Source organism: Gymnodraco acuticeps, unplaced genomic scaffold (assembly GCF_902827175.1).
Source record: "Gymnodraco acuticeps unplaced genomic scaffold, fGymAcu1.1, whole genome shotgun sequence".
Lineage (NCBI taxonomy): Eukaryota > Metazoa > Chordata > Actinopteri > Perciformes > Bathydraconidae > Gymnodraco > Gymnodraco acuticeps.
In genome coordinates, this window is record NW_022992177.1 from 773,025 (window position 1) to 794,520 (window position 21,496).

At 41.7% G+C, this 21,496-nt stretch overlaps 1 protein-coding gene across 1 annotated transcript in view; it reads left to right on the forward strand.

Moving 5' to 3' along the window:
- The window catches only part of LOC117538960 (alpha-2-macroglobulin-like protein 1), a 34,399-nt gene extending 27,197 nt beyond the window's left edge, over positions 1 to 7,202 (forward strand). The window contains exons 28-36 of the mRNA XM_034204971.1: positions 197 to 365; positions 1,595 to 1,791; positions 2,641 to 2,856; positions 3,574 to 3,692; positions 4,720 to 4,810; positions 4,957 to 5,025; positions 5,169 to 5,274; positions 5,964 to 6,003; positions 6,147 to 7,202. Coding sequence (XP_034060862.1) covers positions 197 to 365; positions 1,595 to 1,791; positions 2,641 to 2,856; positions 3,574 to 3,692; positions 4,720 to 4,810; positions 4,957 to 5,025; positions 5,169 to 5,274; positions 5,964 to 6,003; positions 6,147 to 6,150 — 1,011 coding nt within the window. The 3' untranslated portion in view covers positions 6,151 to 7,202. The remainder of the gene's footprint in view (positions 1 to 196; positions 366 to 1,594; positions 1,792 to 2,640; positions 2,857 to 3,573; positions 3,693 to 4,719; positions 4,811 to 4,956; positions 5,026 to 5,168; positions 5,275 to 5,963; positions 6,004 to 6,146) is intronic.
- The last annotated feature ends 14,294 nt before the right edge of the window (positions 7,203 to 21,496 follow it).

Consider the following 21,496-nt stretch of genomic DNA (forward strand, 5'->3'; position numbering starts at 1 on the left):
GTTCTTTCAGAGATGTGTGTTTGTGTTCTTTTTGACTCTTCATCTTGAAATAGGCTGTGGTTGAATATTTCCGTTCAAATGACTTCAAATTCGTATACAAAATGAATATGGTTCATTGTTGTGGTTGACAGTTCTCGCCCTCCTTTATATTCTGCTGCTCATTGTTTCCTCTGTGTGGGTGCTGGTTGTGTGACAGGCCCCCGTGGTGCAGAGGTGCCTGAGCTGTCTGAAGGCATCAGTGGACTCCCAGCTAGAAGAAAACCTGTACACCACCGCGCTGCTGTCCTACACCTTCACTCTGGCTGGAGACGAGGAGATGAGGATCAAACTCATCACTTACCTGAACCAGAAGTCCAACACGCAGGGTAAGACGGCAACATCTGAACCTCAGTTAATGCTAGACCTCTGACAACACTGTCTCATATCAATGAGACAGTGAGACATTTATCAAAATGTTTTACTAAAGCTGAATTTGTAGCATGACATAGTATTAAAAAAACTGTGAAGTTCAAATAGCAATTCAATATTGAACGAAATCAGCATAACTGTTCAAATGGAAGTGCTGAAAGGAAGCAGATGTTGTAGTGTAAGCCTTGAACACATTCATATTTCTCTTTAACTACTTTAATATTCCTTTACGTCAGATTGCAAGTAATTGTTAAACGTAAGTGACATTTTAGTTAAAGTGGAAAGCCTGAACTCTGCCCTGAAAGCAGTTTTTTCAAGCAATGAAGGCAGTTGAAAAATAATAACATTTATCTTTAAGAAATAAACTGTTAAAAATTAAATGTTGGAATAATAGATTTCTTTTTTGTCAGGATATTGTTGTTATTTTAATACAGATTCTAGCCATAAGAGGCAATAAGACTGAACAGATAAGCGCAGATTAAAATGCATTTGTAGTCACAAGAAAGACATAGAATAGACAATATAGCTTCTGTTTGAAGTGCAACGAGAAATCAAAACTCACCTTGAAGAAAACATGAATGCTTTTAGTTTTTAGAACATGCAGTTCAGCCTCCATTAAGGATTATCCACCTTAATTTAAAAAACATTGCCAAATGACGATTAAAAGTTCTCTTACAAAGCCTAGCATAGCGAGCTAGTGCACAGGGTCGGTCATTGCTTACCTTCTAAAGCAAGGATGTCAAACTCAAGGCCCGGGGGCCAAATCCGGCCCGCGACTTCATTTTATGTGGCCCCACAAGAGCTTGCAAAAAATATGATATGTTTATTATACGGTTACATGCTACTTTACAGAGGCACATTGCCCATAAACTACATGTCCCACAATGCATCTCAAATTTGACTTTTTTTTAATTTTCACATTTTTTCCAGAATGTGGCTTTTCTTTTTAAAACATTTCGTGACATTCTCACTGAAGAGACTTGCAATTATTTGCCCTAGACTTCTGCTTAAGTTTCAGACGTAGTTAATTATGAAGGTATTACCCTATCCGATAATAATCCAATGCAGAGGCAATAATGTCATATAATACATTATTTTATATATGTTAAATATTTATATATGTATTTTTATATAGTCTTAAAGTTACAACCGTTCTAAAGGATGAATCCACTGTTCTGATTGACAGGTGGCTCCCGTCACTGGGATAGAGCCGGGACTTCTGGGAAAGGCCTGGACTCTCTGGAGGTGGAGATGACCTCCTACGTCCTGCTGGCTCTGCTCTCCGGTCCGGCCCTGCCAGACTTCGGCCTGGATTACTCCTCCAGCATCGTGCGCTGGCTGGTCCAGCAGCAGAACCCGTACGGGGGCTTCTCTTCCACACAGGTAACACACATAACACACAGGTGGCTTATGGGAAAACTCTTCTTAGTGACACCTGGCGTAGCAACGTAAAAATCAGCTGTTGTCTAGAGAGAGATAAGTGAGGCAACAATTGCATACAAAAATAGTAATTAGTATATTAATCTTGCTAAAATCTGTTAATGCTTGCAATGATGGCACCCTCCTAATGAGTGAGCACCACTCAACTATAATACGTAAGGTAAAACACCCACAGACCAGGTGCCCGTTATAAAACCCTAGACATATACTCTACTACTATTTTGAGGGGTTTCTCAAAATGTTGACCTGATGACAGGTACTTTTACTTTACCTGAGTTTTCTACTCGAAGCAGACGTGGTACTTTTTACTCCTCTCTATTTATCTGACAGCTTAAGTTACTAGTTACTTGAACACACACATTATAAGCTAATATAGGTTAAGATATTCAGCAGCAGAATACAAAATGATTACTATCAGTCACCATTTAACACCTTGGCTACAAAAATATTGGGATCAAAATATACTTAAGTAAGATCTTGAATGCAGGACTTTTACTTGTAACAGAGTATTTTTACAATTGAGTATCACTGCTTTTAATTATAGTAGCCTATAAACAACAACAAAAAGTATAAATTCTGAGTACCTCTTCCATTTCTTCCTGACAACCCCAGGTCAGTTTGTTTCTCTTCCCACAGACTCCAGAAAAACTAACACTTCATCCTATAACTTGTTTGTTTTTAACATGTAATCCTGATGTAGTGTAGATCTCGATAAAAACATATTTTAAGGTTACATTTAAAACACCTTCAAACCAACATTTATGTTCCTCCTGTAACCCCTCCGTCCCTCAGGACACCGTGGTGGCCCTCCAGGCTCTGGCTAAGTACGGCGCGGCCACCTACAGCGCAGAGGGCAGCACGAAAGTGACGGTGACCTCGCTGGGAGGCCTGAACACAGAGTTCAGGGTGGATCAGAGCAACAGGCTGCTGTACCAGGAGCAGAAGCTGAGCGAGGTCCCCGGAGAATACACCATCAGGGCCCAGGGCCAGAGCTGCGTCCTGGCACAGGTACGGGGCATGGGTGTATAAAGATAACTGGATACTGCGTCGGAGGAGGGGCCTCCTTCATTCCTATGAGAGTTGCTCAGTGGCGCATGGAGCCCAAATGGTCTGATGCTCTCGAGAGCAAAAGTCCCAAATGACCCATCATGCCCGCCTGTCGAGAGCAAAGTGCCCGTATGTACGCTCATAGAGCATGCGCACTTGAGTTCTCCTTAAGCCCCACCCCCGATCTCCCTCTCTCTGCTCAGTAGAATGGAGAGAGAAAATCAAACTGAATTCAGGTTTTAGCAAATTTACACATTTTAAAACCCTAATGATTCAAATATGGGCTATACAAGTGTTCATACTGGTTTGTTTATTTATTTATTTTTAAATGATCCGCTGATTTACAGACATCTCTTTCCCAATGTAAGTCAATGGGGAAAAGTAATATTGGGCCCAATGATGCAGAAGTTGTAGAACCACAGTTTGGCCACTACGAATATTTGCATGAGCGTCCGGCGCACTTGGGTACTGGGGTCTTGGTACGGGGGCCTCGAAGGACGAGAAAAAGAAGAGCCTCGCGACACAAAGGGCTAAAATTGACGTAAACTAAGAAGTAAAAGCAGTATATGATATTGTAATGCTACAGATGTGTTTTTTATTTTAAGTTACTGAAATATTTGATCAAAGCGTATTGTTCCTTTGTACTGTGTATTGACTGTGATGACTTGTCTCTCTCAGATTTCCATGCACTACAACATCCCCCCTCCCCCCGACTTCTCTGCCTTCAACATCACCACTAACACCAAGACCAAGTGCAACATCAAAAGGCCCCAGCTCATCCTCTTTGTGCATGTCAGGTACAGTGTGTGTGTTAGCTGTAATAGAGATTGGAAACCTTTTAGTTTCAGTAATACAGTGAAGGAAATAATAATTTGATCCCTTGCCGATTTTGTAAATTCACGCACTTACAAGTAAATGAACAGTCTATCATTTTAATGGTAGGTTTATTTAATCCAGAAATGTTCATCATATAAGAGAAATAAATGTATTTGCTGTGGGAAATAAGTATTTGATCCCCTTGCAACAAACAAGGATTCTGGCTCCCACAGACCGCTTACAGAAGTCCTTTTCCTTTAAAAAAGACTCCTAATATCAACTTGTTACCTGTATAAAGGACACCTGTCCACAGAATCAATCAATCAGATTCAAACCTCTCCACCATGGGACATGTTTTGCAAGGGGATCAAATACTTATTTCACACAGCACATCAATGTTTATCTTTTAGTTAATGTCAATTTCTGGATTTTCTTTTTGATATTGTGTGTCAAAAAGTGGGCAAACTTAAAACATTTGCAGGGGATCAAATAATTATTTCTTCCACTGTATATGTTGGTACAAATATTGTCGCAAATATTCAATCATACCAAAAAAAACATCTCAATGCTCCTTGAACTGTAAAAAACAAAGTTAGTTATCGTGTGTGTGTGTGTGTGTGGTGTGTGTGTGTGTGTGTGTAGTGTGTGTGTGTGGGTGTGTGTGTGTGTGTGGGTGTGTGTGTGTGTGTGTGTGTGTGTGTGTGTGGTGTGTGTGTGTGATGTGTGTGGTGTGTGTGATGTGTGTGTGTGTGTGTGTGTGTGTGTGTGGTGTGTGTGTGTGTGTGTGTGATGTGTGGTGTGTGTGTGTGTGTGTGGTGTGGTGTGTGTGTGTGTGTGCTGTGTGTGTGTGTGTGTGTGTGTGTGTGTGTGTGTGTGTGTGTGTGTGTGTGTGTGTGTGTGTGTGTGTGTGTGTGTGGTGTGTGTGTGTGTGTGTGTGTGTGTGTGTGTGTGTGTGTGTGTGTGTGTGTGTGTGTGTGTGTGTGTGTGTGTGTGTGTGTGTGTGTGTAGGTACCAGGGCAGGAGAGAGGAAACCAACATGGTGATCATCAACATCAAGCTGCTGTCTGGATACATTCTGGATAAGAGCTCCCTGGAGCTGGTAAGTTCTTCCACTGAATAGCACATGTTTAGATACTTTAATACACATGTAGTCTGTGCAGTACTAGACTGTAGCAAATTCATACTACATAATATATTTTTATATTGGTGTATACTGATGGCTGTGTGTTCTGTGCTTATTTTTAGCTGAAGAGCGACCGCTCAGTGAAGCGTGTGGATCTGGACGAAGGATACATCAACATCTACTTAGACGGGGGTAGGAAGCACCAACTGTGTGCCTCAGATATGCATGAATTAATCCTTTATTTTATATCATTTATTTAAACCATTACGACCTGTGTGCAGAGCTTGTGATAAAGTAAATAGTAAAGTATGAGTTTGTTCTTTTGTGGTTGCAGTTGAAAAAGGATGAGACGCTGATATACAGTGTGACACTGGAGGAGGATGTTCCTGTCAGGAATCTGAAACCAGCTGTGGTCAAAGTCTACGATTACTACCAGACAAGTAAGAGCTTCGTAGTTACTTAGTTTGTAATGTATGTGATGCTCAGTTTCTTTAAGTTAACTAAATGTACGGAAGCCCTGAGAGGCAAGATTTATTATTTTTTCCCCTTGTGATCCATTTTATAATTTGGATTTATATTGTTTTCTCGCCTGTCTTTATGAGACAAGAACACTTTATGAGAAAAGGTATGCTATGAAAATCTTTCAAAGATAAACAATATTAAAATGTTGTCATTTGTGAAAACGAGGTGGAAATTAATTTTGCCAGAATGATTTTTCATCTTTTTCGATCCATAAACAGATCTTTTAACTAAAAGCACTCGTGTTTTCTTTAACCTGAGTTTTTTTCCAAGAACTCTAAAAACAGGGAGCATATACCTGAAAGGAAACATGTCTGATTCATATGGTTCACTTCCTGCCTCTTGAGCCCAAAATAAGAATAACAACAACACATCCTAAAAATGTTTTATCCTGGCCAACTTTTAATTTCACCTGGTAAGACTTCTGTCACAGATAAAATAAGAAATAGAAATGTAAAACATTTTCCTAGCAAAGGTTTTCCTAAGTCATAAAAACAGCAAAGGGAAAACAAATGTTATTACTAACTTCTCATGGCTTCCAAACAACGACACAGTATTTCCTCCCTCGTATTACTCGCCCTGTTTCTGATGTTTGTGTTGATATTTGCAGGTGATGAGGCGGTCACTGAGTACAGCTCCCCCTGTGCAGAGTAAGTAACATTGTTAAGATCTGTGATGACTTCATTCTTACTGTTGTGCCAAGTGGAACTCAAAACTAGGGTTTCTGTAAGTGTCTTATTGAAACGGTAAATGTGTAGTCCACAGGTAAATAACACAACGTTTTCTCTTCCAGGTGACGTCATCAACGAGCTGTAACTCACTTGGCAGAATCAATGCGTCGGAGAAAGAAACTTCTCGATGTTCATTTTTTTTCTTAGACTGTCTTCATTAGTTTTTACTCCTTTTAACTGTTTTAGCTTTGTTTTATTGAGTGAATTCCACCTTTTTAGGAACAAAAATGATAATAATACATTTAATTTACAAGTGCCTTTTCAGGTGCTCAAAGGCGCTTTACAGTGGTGATAAAACGAGATATAATACAATAAAAAAATATTAAAACAGCAACACATATTATAATAGAATAACAACAATATTAAAACAGCAACACAACATAATTCACAAATTAAAAGCCAGTCTGAAGAGGTGTGTTTTGGTCAGTGTTTTGAAGGTGGAGGTGTCGATGCAGTCTCTGATGTGTTGTGGAAGGGAGTTCCGGAGGGTGGGGGCAGCGATGGAGAAGGCTCTGTACCCCCAGGTTCGGAGCTTGGTTCATGTGGGGATAGAAAGGAGGTTCGCTTCTGATGAACGAAGGCTGCGGGAAGGGGTGTGGTGGTGGATCAGGTCGGTGAGGTAGGGGGGGGGGCTGGTCGTTGAGAACTTTGTGTGTTAGCAGTTCTGGATATATTGCAGTTTATTTAGAATGTTGGATGATGAGCCATACAGGATGCTGTTACAGTAGTCCAGTTTTGAAGTGATGAATGCGTGGATGAGGGTTTCAGCAGCCGGGAAGGAGAGTGAGGGGCTGAGGATCGAAGAAGGCAGTCCTGGTGATGTGGTTTATGTGTTTATCGAATTTGAGCTGGCTGTCAAAAATGACTCCAAGGTTGCGAATATGAGTAGAGGGGGTTAGTGTGGCGTTGTCAAGGGTGAGGTTGAAGTTCTGGGTGGTGTTGGTGCGGGATGTGGGTCCGATTATGATAATATCTGATTTGTCGCTGTTCAGTTGAAGGTAATTTGTTTGCATCCAGGATTTAATTTCTGAGAGACAGTTGTTGGTGAGTGTGGTGTGTTATACTGTGTGTTCTGCTGTACCAGTAAATAAAAAAAGATTGATACATCACTACCATAATTTGCAATGTAACTGATCAACAATAAAATTTCTAAAATGACAAAAATAAGTACAAATTGTCTTTTTCATATAACACTGTTTCATTTCAATAGTAATATTATTTTTTTCATTCAGGCATCCTCTTTACAGTATATTGAGTTTCCTTTCTTCTCGACATATTACAACAGTAATGTATATACCAGCTACTATCAACAGACATGATTTAGCAGCCTTGCCAGAGTTGAATAGTTTGGTTTGCACATGTTAACTGTGCAGTGTTTACGGAAGCCTAGAGGCAACTTCTTTTCAGATTTTTTTTTGAATTATAGACACCGGAGAGAAAAAGTCATTTGTAAAAAACATTGATCACATTTTTTCTCTCACTTATCTCGGGGCTTCCGTAGAAGGGGAAGTAAAGGCAAGGGGACAGAATATATTAAGGTCTTTTCACTAGTCTTCTTTTTCAATAGTAAACGTGTAACATCTCAGGCACCACAACCATACATTTTCATTACTGTCCCGACACATGAAACTAGTGAGTTCCACATGCTCTGAAAATCACAGTTTGTCGTCTGCTTCTACAAAACAAACGGCATACGGAATCTGTTTACTACAAACCGTCTATAGACTCACAACGTGATGATCGACACTTGACGACAGTCTTTTAAAGCTGAAGATATTTTTTGTATCCGCTCTCATGCATGCAAGCCTCCACTCAGTGAGGATTCAAAGCAGGGGTCTTTAACACTTCCAATTCAGTGACGTTAAATAAAAGTCGACTGAACAGTTTTGTTAGTTCAAACGACTACGATAAAAAAAAGGCTAATTATATATTTAAAAATAGTCAAATTAATTGATAACCACAGTTCCAGGGGTTTGCATCATATCACACGTTGACTTACTTTTGGAAAACTTTGTTATTTGTAAAATTATTGTTTTTCCTTTTCTTTTATGTGATCTTAAGACGGTTAAAAAACGGTTGCAAACGATGCACAACCCATAGTGCTAACAGCGGCCGCAATCAATTATCTGTGAATTCCCCCCATCAGTTTCAATAATGCCAGTGAACTAGCTGCCATGGATGTATAAAGAGAACTGGATAAAGCTTTGGAGGCGGGACCACTTTATCCGTTTACACTGGCAACACTGGGATGGACAAAGGGATCAAACAGGATTGAACACTACATTTTCACACAAGACTAAGGTTTGTGTCTGAGGTAACAAAACACAGATCTGAACCATGCATCATCAGGCTGTTTCCCTCTATCACAATATGCAGTGTTTGGTTTGGACACACAGGGTTCAGTTAGGGGTAAAAGGGAGAGAACAGAAAGGCTCATACATACACTGGTCATATTCAAGTTGAAAAATCCCTCCTGTGACAGCAGCCGGCCAAAGCAAAAGCACAAACTGAGGAGAAGAAGCAAACAGCAGAATGTGCAGTTTTAAATGAAAGAGAGTGCATGAGGAAAGCAAATAAAGTGTGAAAATAAATGAGAGGAAAGCTGTCAGAGTCCATCCACTACAAACCTTAGTTTTTCCTTCAGCTTGGTCTCATGTTTGTCTGTGGGAGGGAAAATTACATGGGTTTGGTCCAAGACTTAAATGTCCCATGTCATGGCTATTTCTACTGATCATATTTCCATTGTTGAGGTCTGATTTAAATTGTGCAATTTTCCAAAATCACATTGGTTTCTCATACACCATCTCTGTATAGTATTCACCAGGTATTCACTCTCTGTCCTAAACGGCTTGTTGGAGCTCCTGCCCCCCCCTGTGAGCCCAGTGTGCTCTGATTGGTCGGGGCGTTGCGAGGCTCGTTGCTGCGAGGAGCGGACAGGTTTCCAGGTCGGCGATACAGCGAGAACAAGCGAAACTCATCCTGAGCACGCACACACACACACACACACACACACACACACACACACACACACACACACACACACACACACACACACACACACACACACACACACACACACACACACACACACACACACACACAGCCGAAGTAAAAACAATACGTGTGGCTTGATATTGAGTAAGAAAAAGGTTTATAACGCTGTGAGAATGGGTCTGCGGAGAGCATTTCCCCGCGATCCCAACTCGTCTATTACCAGCGTTCAGGGTGCTCTATGCAAGTCAATTGGGACTCCCTTTTAGTTAGCCAAGGGATCCTGGTGTGTGAGGTGCTCCACGGATTGGTCCATTTGGGCTAATCCAGGCGTTCGACTGGACGGCGGAAGCTGAGTCTGCTTTTACGGAGGTCAAGACCGCGTTGGCTCTGGTGGCCCTGTTGGCGCACCCATCATCCACGGCTCCCATCTCCATTACCACAGACGCATCGGACTACGCCGTTGGTGCGGTGCACCTCAGCTGACGCCCAGGGAACGCAGGTACAGCGCTTTTGACCGAGAACTCCTTGGACTCTGGCTGGTCGTGCGGCACTTCCATTTTTTGCTGGAACGCCGTGAATTTACGGCGTTTGTCGACCACAAGCCGCTCACGTTCGCCATGTCAAAAGTGGCAGAGCCTTGGTCTGCACATCAGCAGCGGCAGCTCTCTTACATCTCGGAGTTCACCAGACATTAAGCACGTGGCTGGCAAATTGAACCTGGTCGCAGATTGCCTCTCCAGGGTCATCATCTGGGCCGTCCAGTTGGGCCTGGACTATACCCGCGGTTCCTCTCGTGTCGACGTCGGCGGCTGACATAGCCCGAGCTTTCATTGCGACGTGGGTGTGTTGGTTTGGCACCCCGTCGGACATTTCCTCTGACCGGGGTTCGCAGTTCACGTCTGAGCTCTGGAACACCGTGGCGTGTGGTCTGGGGGTTAAGCTTCACAGGACAACCGCTTATCACCCTCAGGCTAACGGCCTCTGTGAGCGTTTCCACCGCTCCATGAAGGCAGTACTCAGGGCCGGCCTGAAGGACGGCAATTGGGTCGACAAGCTGCCTTGGGTAATGCTGGGTTTGCGGACCGCGCCCAATGAAGATCTGCAGTGTTCCACGACTGAGATGGTCTACGGTCAGCCGCTGAGAGTTCCAGGGGATTTCCTCCCTGACACATCGGTTCCCTGGTGTGCAGGACACCGCCGAGGCTTTTGCTCCGATTCCCATTGCTCAACATGGTACTCAGATGTCCCGGGTTCCTGCGGATCTCCGCTCGGCAGAGCACGTCTTCATACGGCACGATGCGCACAGGGGTCCTCTACGGCCTCCTTACGATGGACCTTGACCTTGAGGAAGGACTCAAGCCTGAAGGAAGAGGCATATTTTTTCCGGTTGTGTATTTTCAAATTCTAGCGCACTCGAGCTGGTTTCTCCATTCTTACCTACCCTACCTTTAACTCTTTTTAGGGTGCAGCTATGTTTTATTTATTTCAAAGTGGGCCCATTTTAATAATATTTTTTTTCTTCAAATGTGCAGACGACTCCCCAAGTGCTGTGTTTAATTTATTTTAAAGTAGGCCTGTGTATTATTTTTAATTCTCCTTATAAGAGTTCTTTGTTTCTTATTAGAGGTTAACAGTTTTATATCATGTAATAAATAGCCTAATAAATGCAAAAAAACTGTTGTTTTTGTCTGATATAACAATAAAAAACTATGAAATATGTTTTGCGACTCCAGACAAAAAAATGTTTTGGAAAAAGGAGCAAAATGGCTCTTTTGGTCAAAAAGGTTACAGACCCCTGTTCTAGTCAGTTGATCCATTAGTTGTATTAAGTTGTGTTTATCCATGATCCGTTTTAATTTCTTTCTATTTTGTTTCTCATTCCAGTTTATGTTAAAGTCTCCTAAAATAATTAGCTCTTAGTTGGAGTCACAGGAATTCAGCATGAGTTTTACCTGATCATAGAAATCCACCTTAGCGGTGGGTTGTCGATATAGGCAAATAATATTGAGGGACATTTCCTCAGTGTGATTTCCACACCAACACAATCAAACTCAATATTAGCTGGGAGGTCAGTCTCCCTACAAGTAATGGTATTCCTCACATAAAGCAACACACCCCCTCCTTTTCCCTTCAGTCTGTCCTTCCTAAACACATTATATCCTGACATACAAGAGCGGATGGTGACGACTGTTTTAGCTAACATTCCGATATTCCCAAACAGTCAATATTGGACTCAAGGAGGAGATGTTCTAGCTGTTCATGTTTATTACAGATGCTGCGGAAATGTAAATGTCCACTGAATAGTCCCTTCGGCTTGCACCCAGGATCCCACACTACTTTTGCTTGTTTCACTGTTTGAAACATTTTTGTGTAACGGTGTTTTTTTAAATACTGATTTCTAGGCTTTACCTCTGTGCTTTACCTTACTTTCATGTTGGCAGCTACTGGGCAGCATGTTTCTCTCACAACACAACACACTGGGAATTGAATGCAGCTCATGTGATGCCTGCACACCATGGCCATCTTTTATTGAAAGCAATAGTACATCTTATCCTTTAGGGCTGTAAAAAGACATTTTGGAATACGTGACATACTGTATAAGTAAGGGATAATGTGCATTGAAACGGTCATTAATGAAAAAAGAACACTGTCATGGTCAACCGGCGTCTCGACGCGAATACTAAATAAACCAACGACTCACAATATTGATTCAAAATAATTATATTGGTTTAGAAATTGACGTAGTCCGTTCCACTGCAGACCAACGGCTGGAACTGTGGCGACAACAACTTAACTTAAAATGAGGGTAGCACTGTTTTACAAAGCTATGTTCTCTGGTTTAAATAATCATACCAGTATTTAAACAATGGGGTCAAGAGCCTTCAGCCACTCTGCCCCCGTCTCTGGAACTCTCTCCCACAAGACATCCGCAATATGGACTCACTCAATCTTCAAATCCTGCCTGAAAACCCACCTTTTTAAACTGGGGTATTCAATATCATAATTCCTCTAAACTGATTGTTGTTTTTAATTCTTTATTTTTTAAGTCTCGAATTACTGTTTGACTTTCTGTGTTGCTTGTTTTTATTTATGCTCTGTAATGTGTCCTTGAGAGCTTTGAAGGGCGCCCATAAATAAAATGCACTAATATTATTAATGTATGCTGGTCACCTGGAATCCTTGTAAGCTTCCAGCATGGTATATGTAATACTATTATTAACATAAGCTGGTGATAGATGGATGCTGGTGACCAGCCCAGCATTCCAGCATACTATGCTGGTCTATGCTGTTTTTTTTAGCTGGCCAGGATGGCTGGTTTAGCTGGTGGCTGTTTTAGCTGGTTTAGCACCAGCTAAACCAGCCATCCTGGCCAGCTACATTTTTTATATTGAAGTTAAAAGCATCAATCTGGTGCACTTTGAGAGCAAAATTAAGAGATCTATGGATACATCTCTCAACACCCATATGAAACGGAACTGTAAGCAGATTTTCTTTTTCTTTATGGATATTTTACAAATCACTCCCCTTTTAAACTGTATTCTTGTTTATTAATAACAACTTTTTTGTACTGTCATATGGTATTTTATACCTGTTTTTCATCTGTTTTCTTATTTATTTTTATAACTATAATGATCATATAAAGGCGTGCCTTTACCTCACTGAGCTGAGGTTATCAGAGCCTCTCAGTCTTTCAGGAGAGAGCTCTCTAAAGCTCTCCCCCCCGCGGCCGCTTACAGTAAATTCCAATGTTCATAAAAGCATACAGAAGCTGTATACGTTTTTTGGGAGTTCGATTTATTTTAAATGAACACAAATACAAAATTAAAACCTATAATTGCACACTAAAACCATTATTTCAAAAAAAGAACTATTTCACATAAACCTCTGTTTTTTACTGGGGCTGGGGCAGTTCAACTTGATTTTTGGGTGGGGGGGGGTGCCATAGTTTATGGGCGCTGTACGCAATATAGGCGTAGTTCTGTTAGTATAAGACAATAAGATGTACTTTGTTGATCCAAAATCGGGAAATTGTGTTTATGAAATAAAACAAAATTAAAAAATGTAATTTCAAAAAAAAATTCCTTTTGTTTTCTCCCCAATTTTCGGCGCCCCCCGATGGGTTGATGCGCCCTTAGCATTTGCCTATACTGCCTATGCCAAGGGCCGGCCCTGCATCCACGGCTCCCATCTCCATTCTTTCACACACAGTGACGTCACGAGCTACCCACAATGCAACACGCACCATATAAATATATATAAATGCGCCATTTTCCTGGAGATGCTAATATCCTGGAAGTGCAAATATAAACAGCTAGCTAACTAGCCAGGCAGAGCGCAGTAGGTTTTTTTTCTGAATTAACGACCGAAGAAATCGCTGCATGTCTTCGGATTACATCTCTGGACTTGAGGGGTGTGCTTTAGGTCGTTACCAGCGTAAACTAGAGCTGTGTGGGTTGTTACAGACTGCCTGCAGATGTATGGAAAAACGGCAGTGGCCTTCGTCGATTTTGGCTGCATCTACGTCTAATTTCTGGAAACACCAGGTGAATACCCCACTTGTCACAATAACATTATCATGCCATTGCATATATGTGGTATTTTAGAGTTGACTAGATATTGATTAAGGCAATAGACTGATATTCAGTACAGGAAGCTTAGCAACACCAAGACGGTGTACGGCTGCTTGCACCTCGCGTAAAACGGCGCAGACCGGAAGTACGGTGTCGCGCTCGGCCCAATACCCGTATGTGTGTGTGAAAGAATTACCACAGACGCATCGGACTACGCCGTTGGTGCGGTGCACCTCAGCTGACGCCCAGGGAACGCAGGTACAGCGCTTTTGACCGAGAACTCCTTGGACTCTGGCTGGCCGTGCGGCACTTCCATTTTTTGCTGGAAGGCCGTGAATTTACGGCGTTTGTCGACCACAAGCCGCTCACGTTCGCCATGTCAAAAGTGGCAGAGCCTTGGTCTGAGCGTCAGCAGCGGCAGCTGTCTTACATCTCGTAGTTCACCAGCAGTGGCGCCAGCAGGGGGGGCCATGGCCACCCTAATATATTTGTTGGCCCCCCCACCACACACACCGCCTCACCAGTCACGTATGCGTAGTAGTTTATCTGATATTTAACAACAAATACACAGCCTGCGAGTCACTTGATTTGAGCTTCCAATGCTCATACTGCAGCCCCTCCCTCTGCTACCATGGTAACACTCTGATACTCGGTGCACCACTCTGATACTTGTACGCACCACTCTGAGATTCGCACAGACAGCAGCAGGTTGCAGCAAAACGTTTCTTTCTACTGACTTGACAAAAATCCACCAGACTTCTAGAAGGTAAGTCGTATACGTTCGTTGCCTGTTAAGCCCCACAACACTTTAGGCTTTAGTGTGTTAGCTTTATGTGGCAAAAAACGGAGATATGCTTACCTTTAGTTGTTATTCTGATCAAAAATGGTGTTCAATGGCATTAAAACGAGAAAAACGCTGGAAGACCTGGAAAACAGACTCGGGGCTCAGTAAAGGCTGGCTTGACTTCAGGTATAATTCGTCTGTAAACACACTTTGGCAGCTATCCTAGTTAGCCTTAGTTTAGCTTGCTAAGCTAACGTTAGCTGATGTCGGTATGCTGGGCTGGTGTAATGCGTAGGCTACTATTAATCACTGCTGTGTGCAATGTCAATTTGCAGAAAATGAAGAGAAAGTCAACAGACATCTCTTTTTATTGTAAGAAGAAGATGAGTAAAGGAGAGACAGAGCTGGCAGGGGAGCAGCAGCATAGGGCAAGTGAGGAGATGGCTAGCCCATCTCCTCACTTATCTGATACATGCTAGAAAGTACATGTGGAACTCTGTTTTGTAAAAGTGAAACTAAAACCTAAGAAACGAGAATCTATGCAGTTTTTCCTCTACTGTGTTCTGAGGTTATGAGCCGACCATTAGTCAAGTTTGTTTTCATAATGTTCTGTATGCTCATTTAAAAAAAGGGTAACCAGTTTGTTTATAAAGTATAAATATACATTTTCAAAACAAATGGAATACAAGCTATATGTATTACTCTCACCACAGTGGCCTAATCTAAAAAAAATAGAAATATGTCTCACCTATTTTCTGTCTAATACTAAAAGGTGGTATTTTGTATCATTTATAATGTTTTGAATTTGCTATAAAGGTCAATAATAGATGGTGTTTTTGTGTTCAATCACAGTATGTATTTACCATTTTATACCCCTTGTGTTTTTGGGTCCTGTTGAAATAAAATAGTCATGTTTTAAAATTTGATTTAATAAAGTCATGTCAATCATCTTTGATCCCAGTGTGACACAAACGGCTTTGTTCAGTCTAAAACAATTTATAACCTAGAGACATTATATAACTGAAGAACATGTTGTGTTGATGTTGTGTATTGTATGTGTTGAGAATGCTGAACATTTTGTGCCTTACAATAAAGGAATTTATTTAAATTAAGCTGTATTTGTCTTTTTAAAAGGAAAGAACAACTAGCATATATAAAAAACAAAACAATATATCACCAACACATGTATACATAACACAAAACAAGGTTCTTTTAAATGTTGTTTGAAGTAAAATGTTAACTATCCGTATTATATTCACTTCAGATGAATAGTATCAGAAAATGTAAAATAAGAAACCAAAGTATATCAGTAGGTGATTCTCTTTGCCATTATTTTCATCTAGTCTATACTTTTACAACAATTTAATTCTTGGTTTTGGTGGGCCACCCCAAGATTTTCAGTGGCGCCATTTGGCCACCCCTATGAAACATTTCTGAAGGCGCCACTGTTCACCAGACATTAAGCACGTGGCTGGCAAATTGAACCTGGTCGCAGATTGCCTCTCCAGGGTCATCATCTGGGCCGTCCAGTTGGGCCTGGACTATACCCGCGGTTCCTCTAGTGTCGACGTTGGCGGCTGACATAGCCCGAGCTTTCATTGCGACGTGGGTGTGTTGGTTTGGCACCCCGTCGGACATTTCCTCTGACCGGGGTTCGCAGTTCACGTCTGAGCTCTGGAACGCCGTGGCGTGTGGTCTGGGGGTTAAGCTTCACAGGGCAACCGCTTATCACCCTCAGGCTAACGGCCTCTGTGAGCGTTTCCACCGCTCCATGAAGGCAGCACTCAGGGCCGGCCTGAAGGACGGCAATTGGGTCGACAAGCTGCCTTGGGTAATGCTGGGTTTGCGGACCGCACCCAAGGAACATCTGCAGTGTTCCACGGCTGAGATGGTCTACGGTCAGCCGCTGAGGTTCCAGGGGATTTCCTCCCTGACACATCGGTTCCCTGGTCGGCGTCGGCGCAGCGGGTTTGCCTGGTTTATTAACAGCTTGCATATTGGGTACAGTACAGCTCAAAACATACAATTGTTAAGGGGATGCAGACCAGAGAAAGACTTTCGTCTTGTTTACATCAGGGTCCCCCATTTCCAATTCATCATATCATTTAAGACATATAAGACATATTTGACATACAGATGGCTTATTTACAATTTACATACAGGTGGTTTTTTACATACAGATTGCTTATTAACAATTTTCATTTTAGATTTCGTTCTAATACATCCTAACCGGACATTTAAGACATACCAAGTCTACAGATATACAGTTAGTAACAGAGTCTAAAATGCGAGTATATACATAGATGGGGGGGGAAGCTGTCCATTGAACGACAGGTTGAGATTTGTACCATTACCGGGGCCAGTTTTGCAATGCTCTCCCCCGAAGGTGCTCTTTAAGAGAGGTTTTGAAGGTAAGTATAGTTTTACTTTCCTTTACAGTTGTGGCAAGAGCGTTCCACCTTGATGTGGCATAATTGCGAAACGTGTATTCCCCCTTTTTTGTGCCAAATCTGGGTTTCACATGATTTGTGGAGCTCCCTCTGGTGTTATGATCATGGTATTCCTTGACCTTTGGGAAGAATTTTGACATGTACATGGGTACCATAGAGGTGTAGTGGATCTTGTAGACCAGGCCCATTGCAAGTAGCTGTACTCTGTCGTCTACTCTAAGCCATCCTAGGTTGTCAAAGTGGGCAGAGGTGAGGTGGGTTCTAGATGAAAGGTCAAGCAGTAGTCTGACCAGTTTATTTTGCGATGTTTGAAGTTTTATTTTTAGCGCCTTGGAGGTGCTATGGTACCATGACGTGCAAGCATAGTCATAGTACCCTTGAATGAGTGCTCCTGCCAGAGTTTTCAGGGTGTTTTTGTTTACCAGAGAGGAGATCCGGTATAGGAATCTAGTTCTTTGATTGACTTTTTTTATTACATTGGATGCCATTTTGTCACAGGAGAGGTTTGCCTCAAGAATAGATCCTAGGTATGTAATTTCCTTCTTACTTGTGACAATAATGTCACCCACTGCAACTGAGAAGTCGTCGGATTTGCTGAGATTATGTTTCGAACTGAAGAGAATGGACTCTGTTTTACCCAGGTGTAATGATAATTTATTATCGGCGAGCCAGGTGCAGATTCTGCCGAGCTCGGAGCTGAGGGTTTTTTCAACCTGCAATCTGCTCCTGTCAGAGACCAGCAAGTTGCAGTCACATGCTGATGACATGTCATTTGCATAAATTAGGAACAGTAACGGACCTAATATGCTTCCTTGTGGAACACCACAGCTCACTGGGAGGGGTGGGGACAGAGTACCGTTTACCTCCACCATCTGTTCTCTCCCCTCCAGGTAAGACCGCATCCAGCTCACCGATAGTATATCAAAACCAATTGCTTTTAGCTTGTCAATCAGAATGGGGTGATTGACTGTGTCGAAAGCCTTTTGTAGGTCCAGCATCACTATGCCGCAGTACTTGCCCTCGTCCACCTCTTGTTTGATGTGGTCGTTCAAATAAAGAAGGCATGTGTCAGTGGATTGGGATGTTCTAAAGCCAGATTGAAATTCATAGATTAGTTTCTTTTCCGCGAGGTACTTTTCGACCTGTTCATATACTATTTTTTCCATGACTTTCGAGATGGAGGTAAGTATAGAAACAGGGCGGTAGTTGCCTGGGTCCAATTTGCTGCCCTTTTTGTGTAGGGGGGGTTACTCTTGCAATTTTGAAGTCTTTGGGTACTTTTCCCTGTTTTATGGAGAGGTTAATTATGTGAGCTATGATTGGTGAGATGGCGGTTGCTGTGTCTCTGAGGAATTTGGAGGTGATATTGTCGTGGCCAGTGGCCTTGCTAGGTTGGAGGGCGCTCAGTTTAATGAGTACCTCTGCTGTTGTTACCCTTGCTAGACTGAAATCATCTTTGCGTACCCCTAGGTTTTTGTAGTAGGTCATGATGTGATCTACCCCAAAAAGCCCTGAGTGGGAGGGTAATTTATTTACAAGAGTTGTGGCTATGTTTGTGAAAAAAAATGTCAAGTACTTGGCCACATCCAGTTTGTCTGTGATGAGCCTGTTATCTGTCTTTATGTTTAAGTTCGAAAATCTCGTTTTGAGTTTTTTACTGCAGCCAAGCTGGTTATTGAGTAATTTCCAAAGTTCACGGGGTTTATTTTTGTTTTCCTCAGTTTTGACATTGATGAAATTCTTTTTGGCAGTTTTGATCATGGAGCTTACGTCATTTCTTAGTCTGTTTCTTTCAACTGCTTGTGCTTTTGGAAAGCATTGACTGACTTTTATGAAACTCAGAGCATTTTTTGTCTCTGGTTTTCATGGCGGTCAGTATGCCGGAGTGCATCCACGGCTCAGCGCGATTTTTTTTATCCTGGTTGTTCTTAGGGGGGCCAAATCATTGAGTATTGCAGTGAATTTGTTTTTGAAACCAAGCCATGTTTCTTCAACTTGTGTACCACTGAGCTCATCTGACCAGTCCAGGCTCTCCAGTTCTAGGTTAAAGGCCTCGCTAGAGTAGTTTTTGAGGTCTCTAGATATGACTGTTTTGTGACAGCCGGCCCTTTGTTTTAGCTTTTTGCGGGTACAGAATATCATATAATGATCACTTAAACCGCATGCTATAGCCCCTTTACTGGAGATCCTGGACTTGTCAGAGGTCAGAATGAGATCAATGGTAGTTTGTGTTGTTTCACATACCCGGGTGGGTTGGGTGATTAGCTGGCTGAAGCCGTGCAGATCACAAATCCTACTGAAGGACTTGAAGACGGACGTGTCTTTACGTTGCATATCCGTGTTCCAGTCTCCAATAATAATTGTCTCTGCTGAGTTGCATCCAAAGAACACCATACCTACTGTGAAACATGGGGGTGGAAACATCATGCTTTGGGACTGTTTTTCTGCAAAGGGACCAGGACGACTGATCCGTGTAAAGGAAAGAATGAATGGGGCCATGTATCGGGAGATTTTGAGTGACAACCTCCTTCCATCAGCAAGGGCATTGAAGATTAAACGTGGCTGGGATTTTTTTTTTTTGTCTCATAGTTGAGGTATATCTAGGATGAAAATTACAGGTCTCTCATCTTTTTAAGTGGGAGAACTTGCACAATTGGTGGCTGACTAAATACTTTTTTGCCCCACTGTACATCTTATAAGAGTATAATACATATGTATAATATCAGTTAAAATAAGTGCTTCAACATAGTTAACATTGCTGGAGGTATGCACAAATATTGATAGATGTCTTGTAATGCACTATTGAGGAACCTGCGACCCAAGTTTTTCATTCAATACATAACTACACCGTTTGTGAATATGATATGTCAATAAACCTTAGAAAATCTTGAAATGGATGTGCAAAATAGTCATTATATACGGTCTTTAATTAACTATTAGTAGAGAACAACGAGTAATGAATATACTTTATAGGGATCTGTTACGTGCCGTAGTGTTTGTGTGGTCGTGTGGGTGTTTTTCTCTCTCTCCCTCTGACTCCCCAGGTGCAGCCTTGATTGTCCCCAGGTGCAGCCTCTCCCCAGGTGTTCACAATCCTCAATGAGGGCCTCCATATAGGACAGGGGGAAGGTTGCTGCTTTCTCTCTCCTTCTCATCTGGCTGCATGTGTGCAGCATGTCTCTGTGTGAGACCCAGCATAGTTGTGTGTTGTTTACTGTAAGTTTGTTTTGTAATTGGGCTGGTGAGCCGCCTTACTTCTTAACTAATTAAAACCTCACTTAAACTCCTTCAGCATTCAGTTTCCTCTCCTTTTTCTCTCGTCCGGCTATCTTGTGTCGCTACTTCCCTTGGTACCCCTAGCTCTACAAGGGAACGTAACAGGATCCTATTAATATCTAATAATACAAATAATGAAATTCAATAACATGCTTTAACCACTAGGTGTCCCTTTATATCAGCTGTGCACCTTTATGGTGTAAATACAGCCTTTCTACCAATTGGATCAAATATAAAAGTCAGCCGAATTAGTGTTGATACTGCAAGGAGACGTATTGTGTGAAAAGAAATGTAAGATGTTGTTTAATGGCTGATATATTTATGATCCACGTCACGTTTTCAGTTCCTCATGTTTGTCTAGAAGTCTTCTCATCAGGGCTCTATAAATAGAGAACTACAGCAGATATGTAATATTTAATGCAGCCGAACCGTGTATTACAATGCCGTTATGTGATGACTTTCAAAGAGAAAAGCAAGCACACTCGGAATAAAGTATTTTTTAAATTTTAAAAAATGTTTTCGGTCTGTTTCCGGTATTTGTTAATGACTATGTGCTGTGAGATGTGAGACTGGAATTGCACAGGGGAAAATAACGTATCTTTAGATGCGGATTTTGTTAAACTAATACGTTTGCGCTGTGGACCAACACTATACATTGACGGGGAAGGGGCTAGCAATAAAGATAACACCATTAAACAGTTACACAACATAACAGAAATAATATCGATAGCAGCGTCTCTAGCAACCACCTTGGTAACAATGAAAACGTTCTATGGACGCAATTTCCTGAAGTAATCTTCGTAATAACTAACAAACTAAAGATCATGTACATCCACTGCACACATAATCTGAAATAACAACTCATATTTCTCGCATCAAATGACATCAAAACGCATTTTAATGGCCAAACTAACTTTAAAATAGGCATTTTCCACCGAGAATAAAACGAAGTTCGGCCATGTTTTTTTTTCTGCAGGGAGAAATTTGAAGATCACGTGACATAGATGCCAGCCATTGGAATGAATGGGGGGTTTGTCAAACAGAGCATATGGCGTAGTCCTAAACGATAGCTGGGGATTTTGGGTAGTGTAGTGTCTTCTGCTATCCTTTACTCCGAAAAAATATTTGTTTCTCCGAATCGAAGGAGAAAAATACAAAAGCATTGCACACAATTTAAACCAATCAATGTTGTGTAATTAACAAGGATAATCTGGTGTTTTTTAGTCGATGAGTAGTGCAGATATCACTGTTAAATCAATCGACAGTAAGGGGAATACTTACTTCCGGGTGTACAATTCTCCGTTATCCAATGGGAATGGACGCTCACATTGCCTTTT